The sequence below is a fragment of the Cyclospora cayetanensis genome, unplaced genomic scaffold (assembly GCF_002999335.1).
Source record: "Cyclospora cayetanensis isolate NF1_C8 unplaced genomic scaffold, CcayRef3 CcayRef3_contig_17, whole genome shotgun sequence".
Taxonomy (NCBI): Eukaryota; Apicomplexa; class Conoidasida; order Eucoccidiorida; family Eimeriidae; genus Cyclospora; species Cyclospora cayetanensis.
Window position 1 is genome coordinate 191,079 of NW_020312114.1, and position 6,383 is coordinate 197,461.

Here is a 6,383-nt window from a genome sequence, read left to right on the forward strand (position 1 = left end):
CAACGCGCACATATCCCGACTGTGCAGTCGCAGCTGTCGAGACACCCCCAAAAGCACTCGAAGAGGCCCCTCCACAAGCCGCAAGGCCTCGAACGTAGCTGCTGAGACACCGCAGCAGCAGCTGCTGAGTGCCTAAGAGCAACGCCAGCTTCACCGTGCAGCAAGTGCCACTGTCTGACACGAGGACAAGAATGCGATACACTGGCCGTCGCAGTCGATGCGTCTTGCGAGGAGACGCTTCTGTGGATGCTGCTGCCGCAGACGCATCCAACGTAGCTGCTGACACGGCTTCGCATGGGTGCTCAAGCGTATCCTTATGGCTTTCACCGGTGCTGCTGCTGCTGCTCTCATCGCTGCTTTCACTGCAGCTGGTGCTCTCATCGCTGCTTTCACTGCTGCTGCTTTCATTGCTGCTGCTGCTGTTGCTAACTACGTGAACGCATTCAGATGCCGCTGAATCAGGTGTCTTAGACACCACCCCTACAGGCTGCAGCTGCTGTGAAGTGTTTGCTGCAGCAAGAGCAGGCTGCTGCAAGTGCAGCTGCTGCTCCTGTATCAGCGCAGCGTAAATCTCGTCATCAACCTGACAATTCCACACGAATCGCTGCATCCACTCTAAAGCAGGAGGAGCCTCCAGAGTTAAAACTGCGCGCCGCTCAAACTGCTGCTGCGGCGTTTGTCGTGATGCTGCCCCTGAAACGAAAGCGGCTGCTTCTTCCTGAAACTCATCAGCATCCGTTCGCTGTCGCTTCAACATGCCACCCTCCTTGCCATCCTTCAGTTCGCCTACCACAACCATCTCCGAGGTGTCGTCACGAACCGCATCCGCAGCAGCCGCAAGGCCTCGAACTGGCATCCGCTTAATCGTGTACACCCTGCAACAGGCGCGAAAGCCTCAAAGCGGCACATACTTGTTCGTATACACTACACCTTGCAGCAGCTGCAAAGGCTTCAAAGCGGCACACACTTGATCGTATACACTACACCTTGCAGCAGCTGCAAAGGCAGCCGTCCGAGAGCGAGCGAAAGACGAGGCTTTTGGCAGAAAGAAACGCAATGTCGGCAGGAAGGGATTGTACACATTGCAGCAGCAGCCAGGCAGACTACCACCACCACCCCTTCCTCCCCCCCTCCCCCTTCCCTCCGCTCAGAGCATGCAAAGACGCGGCAGCGAGAACTGACCTTTGCCTTGCGCGTCTCAAGACAACTTGCATTTCGGTGGTATGAGACCAAGCGTCGTCAATCACTTTACTGCTCATCAAGGATTCGACATACGAAAGAAAAGAGACAGAATTCAGCCTCCACAGCAAGAACGCCAAGCGGCGCAATTCACTCAAATCCTGCAAAAGCATCCATAAAGCAGCAACACGTCGGTATAGCAGAAGATGCAAATCACAGCATCACAACACGCCGCAAGCGGCGCTAATAGGCACAGCACACACTGGCGCACACCAGTAACACGACAACAGATCCTCACACGGCAGCATAACCCTATTTAAGACGCGCTGCTATGAATATATGTCTCTTTCAGCTCCCTCGTGCTCTGCGGGAAAGCCTTCGCAACTCCAACACAAGCAGTTTGCAGCGGCAGCAGCTCACGTCAACAAGGGCCTGCGTTTTAGCATCTAATTGATGCCACACCGAACTCAGTGCTCTCCTCAGAGAACCCCCTGCTCCTCCTCCCCCTCCAGCCATCCGATTCTGCTGCTGTTGCTGCTGTTGCTGCTGTTGCTGCTGCTGCTGTTGCTGCTGCTGTGGATCATCAAAGGCTATAGGGGGAGCGCCTCGACCCCGAAAGAGACACGACACATCCCAGTCTTGCAAGAAGACGTGACGACACTTCTTCAGCTGCTCCAAACCTCGGTGCAGCAGCAACAGAAGCGCCTGCTGGATTTCCAACTGCAGCGAGGAGGGAGGCAGAGACAGCTCGCACGTTTGCGGCTGAGAAGGCCCCTGAACAACAGGCAGGCATTACGCACTCACAACCGGAGATGCACAGTCACCCAGTCAGATTACTGCCACGACCACCACAAACACACCCACCCACTACCACCCCTCTACCGCCACAACAACTCGCCTACGACTGCACTTGTGGTGCTCCCACCAATACCACATCGTCACCACCCCTACAAGGACCCCTCCTTCAGGCTTGGCTAGCAGCAGCAGCAGTCCACCCCCGAACCCACAGCTGGCGTCGCACCTCGAGTGTCATCCGAACATCCTGGTGCATGCGGTGCATGCATCGAACCTTCTTCAGCTGCAGAAGCTTCAGCGTCTGCGTGAGATTGCTGCTGCCGCCGCTGCTGCTGCTCGCAAAGTGGTGGGGACGGTCGCTGATAGCCTTGAGGCCGCCCAGCCGGTTGCGCTGTCTGTACACCCGAGAGACGAAGGCCTCGTTGAACCCCCCGCTGATGCTGCAACAAGCCACACGAGCAGCAGCACCAGCAGCGAACGCGAGGCTACCAGAGAGACAGAGGGCACACTGCATGCAGCACCCCCCAGTGCTGTCACTGCAGTGGCTTGCTGGTCGTGTCGCAGACCTCGTGTCTGCGCTCGCGCGGGAATGCCTCACTCACCGCTCGGCATGAGCAAATATAATGCAGTCTACAACCTCGGGAGGCAGTCTGCCTGTCAACAGATCGGCAGCAGCAACTGCAGCAGGGCAGCAAAAGCAGCCACCCCCAATGTAGATCTGCTGCCGCTGTTGCCACGTCGTAACTGCCGCTGCTGCTGCTGCACTGCTGCTGCAGGCAAGCCGCAGTTCCTCCGCCCGCTGTTGCTCTGCCAGAGCGTCTAGGGATGCTGCTGCTGCGGCAGCTGCTTCAGCCTCTGTCACCGCGTCAGAAGCAGCAGAGCTGCTCATGCAAGTCCGCTTTGCCTCAGCCACAGCAAGTGCTACCTGCAACAGACGGCGCTGCTGTCGATGTCGCCACTGCTGCAGCGTCCGAACCGCTGCATGCTCAGCTGGAGTCAGTCCCAATACTAAAACGAGACGAGGCCACGCTACACTGTACACAGGTGTTGTCTGCTGCTGCTGCTGCTGCTGCTGCTGAGAAGCCTGCCACTTTTGCTCAGCTAAATCTGCCTTCGAGGCACTCTCCGTGTCGTCCTCCGGCTGCGCATTCTGTGCCGAGCAGACACTACTGCTGCTACTGCTGCTGCTGCTAATACTGCTGCTGCTAATACTGCTGCTGCTAATACTGCTGCTGCCACTGCTGCTGCTACTACTGCTGCTGTTGCTTGGGGTGCGCTGCTGTAGCAAGGCAAGGAGCTCGAGTAGCACACTGTCTGAATCGAGGCCCCTACTAAGCAGCAACAAAGTGTCTTCTCGATACAGCAGTTCAGCTGCTGAGCGCACATATGGCAGCACCAGTCTGTGCGCTGCGGCAGCAGCTGTGGCAGTAACTGCATGCATGGCAGCCTCGCAAGGAACCGCCATCGCTCTCCTGTCCTTCACACTCCCCCGATGCGGCTGCTACTTGGAGAGACGCACTGCAGCACCAGCCGCAACAGCAGCAGGGGCAGGGATCTTGCGCCATAGGGACGCCATCAAGATTTCAAAGAAGAAGGAAGAACGCATGGCATCGCAAAGCCACTAGCGCTATGATAACCTCGAGACAGCCGCGGCTGCTTCGGCTTCGCTCAAGCCTGCGGCGCGAAGTGCATCCGAGGGAAAAGTTAAGACGGGAGCAACAATCGCCGGAGCTGCTCCTGCTGTTCTTCCTGTTCTTGCTCTTGGTGTTGCTGCACGTGGCGGTGGGAGGCTGATCTTCCGATACTTCGGATTGCGGCAACTACATGGGAGAACACACCTCCAGCCTTCTGATGCAGAAGGAGTCGGAGCTGTTAGGTTCTTCTTAGTAGTAGTAGCAGCCTCGTTGTCAAGCAGACGGTCTTGCTGCTTCGCTTACGGAGCAGCAAGAGCCAACGGGACTGCTGCCGACACCTACATGCAGCCTCCTCCAAGGAAGCACCAGCGCAAGCAGGAGGCGTGTGGCTGGCACTGGCCTTTTCTTTGCGTCAGTTTACAGCAATTTGCCATTAGACGGCAAGCATAGGCATATATCTATATCCGTAGATTCAATTATTCGGAGAGCGGCAGGCGCCGCAGTCAGTGCTCGGCAGGGCACATACACCGCATGCAAAACTGCAGCTCCCCTACGCCAGGTGCAGCCGCTTTTTACGACTGCGCCGAAAAACCCTACTCGGCCTTAATTAACGCCAGGGAAGGGAAGGGGCAGTGTGTGTACATATAGGGGCAGGTGGTGTCGTGAGTTGGGACCGACCACCATTACAAGCACGCGGCGCGGGAGGTGTTGCAGAGAGGAAGTGTCGGCAAGAGCAGCCGCAGCCAGAGCATCAGTCTCTCTTCTCAGCCCCAGCAGAAGCGGCAGGCATTGCCGCAAGTGCGCTTCAGCAAAAATGTCTAAGGCAACAGCAGCACCAGGAGACAAGAAGCAGCAGCAGGCCCAACGACCGCTTGCCGTTCGCCTCCTCAGCCCCCATAAGTTTTCATGGGATAAGGTAAAACAGCTCCTAAAAATCGTCTCCCCCCGTGGTGTGCTTCAAAAGGCTGTAGCTGTAGTGTCTGGCCCGTGAGACGCAGGCAACGCCCTTCTGTGTTTTGCCATCCTCCATCCTCCACCACCACCATCCTCTACCACCACCATCCTCTACCACTCCCACCACCATCCTCCATCCTCTACCACCACCATCCTCTACCACTCCCACCACCATCCTCCATCCTCTACCACCACCATCCTCTACCACCACCATCCTCTATCCTCTACTACCACCATCCTCCATCCTCTACTACCACCACCACCAGCACCGCTTTTTGTGTGCTGTCTGCCTGCGGCTGTACACACGTGTGTTGCAGTGGGACTGCCAGGAGGCCCTTTTCTGGATCAAGCAATGCGTGGGACTCTTGCTAGGCTCTCTCTTCGGCTGCCTTCAGCTGACAGGCTTTATATACGTGCTGCCCTTCCTGGTATGCCAGGTAGGAGCTTCCGTCTTGTGGCTAAGAGCTGCCAAGGCATACCCCTTCCTTATGGACTTCTTCGGCGCGGCAACGGAGGCGATCATGCCAACACTGGGGATATTTTGTGTATGTCGAACGCGAGTTGCTGCCCGTCGAACTGCTGCCAGAGCCGCTGCGAGGGGTGGTGGCTATGGGGTGGGGCTGTTACCATCCGTAGAGAGGGCTTACTCCGAATGGGTGTGGGAGTCAGACAGCACGTCGTGACTCCTGAGCGAATTATGCTGCTTGTCTTGTTCGCGGGTTGCAGCTATCCTGGACAGTTTGCTTCACGCTACGCTGGTCGTAGCAGGCTTCCTGAAGGCTGTAAGGAGCTGCACACGCGCGCGCGACACCCCTCACAGAGGCCTTCTCGCCTTTCTGTCCCCCCCTGTTATCCTCCTCCCGCTTACTGCACCCCAAATTAGCGCGCTAGCGGCTTGCGCAGCCGCACTGTAAGCCGCCAGCCAGAAAAATCTCGCCGAGGGGGCAGTAAAAACAGCTTTCATAGCTGAAAAAAGTGCTCGACGCCGCAGTGCGGCTAGCGGCTTAATCTTCTCCTTGCCTCCCAGAACTTGGCACGAACCTCCCCCTCCTTTTCCTCTTTGACACGCGTGGAAAAAGGACCTTCCTTTTTCCCCCTCTTTCTCTCATGGACGGGCTCTCCCCCGTCCGAACTCTTGAGCGTTTCAAAATTTTTGCTGCCTTCGCCGCCCTTGCCTCCCTCCTGCCTTCCCCCTCCCACTCCGCTCTCTCCCCTTCTCTGTGTGTGCTCCTTTGAGCAAAAACGCTGCCCGTCTGCACTGTAGCGCTCTGCATGCCCCTGGCCTGCCTCGGCTGCAGGCTGGCCCCTCTAGGTGCTCAGCAGCCATCGCTGTCGCAGCTACTCTCCCTCTACACGCACCACTGCGCCGCTTGCCTCTAGTGAGGTGCTTCACCATGGGCTTTTTGTTTCCCCTGCCGCTCCCGCAAGACCCTCCCTCCTCCACCAAGCTGGCGGAGAGGCATATGCACCGTCTACAGATAGCCGATGCGGGCAGGCAGGCAGACCCTCTTCTCCAACTCCCTCCCCCAAAGCAGCTTCCGCTACCCCTTCTTGCGCGAGCCAAAGCCGTTCCGACACACTAAATTCAAGTGGCATTAATCGAAATACTTTATCCTTTGGAAACGGCGTTTCTGTAGCTCGACATATATATATATATATATATATATATATATATATATATATATATATATTCATGCCCTCGAGCACTCTGCCAGGCTCCCTCCCCTTGTAAGGGCGCTTGATCTTTTGAGAATTTCTCTGTGAGCGCGCTTTGGAGATGCCTCTTTGAAAGGGCTGGCCCTCTCTGTGCTGCTTACGCGC

General features: G+C 56.9%; 1 protein-coding gene across 1 annotated transcript; it reads left to right on the forward strand.

The window, feature by feature from the left end:
• The first annotated feature begins 191 nt into the window (after positions 1-191).
• Positions 192-5,245, forward strand: LOC113147260 (tropomyosin-1, isoforms 33/34-like). The gene is made up of 6 exons (XM_026337198.1): positions 192-329; positions 1,698-1,768; positions 1,799-2,147; positions 2,258-2,423; positions 3,138-3,217; positions 5,000-5,245. The coding sequence occupies exons 1-6, from the start codon at positions 192-194 to the stop codon at positions 5,243-5,245; spliced, it is 1,050 nt and encodes a 349-aa protein (XP_026192983.1).
• The last annotated feature ends 1,138 nt before the right edge of the window (positions 5,246-6,383 follow it).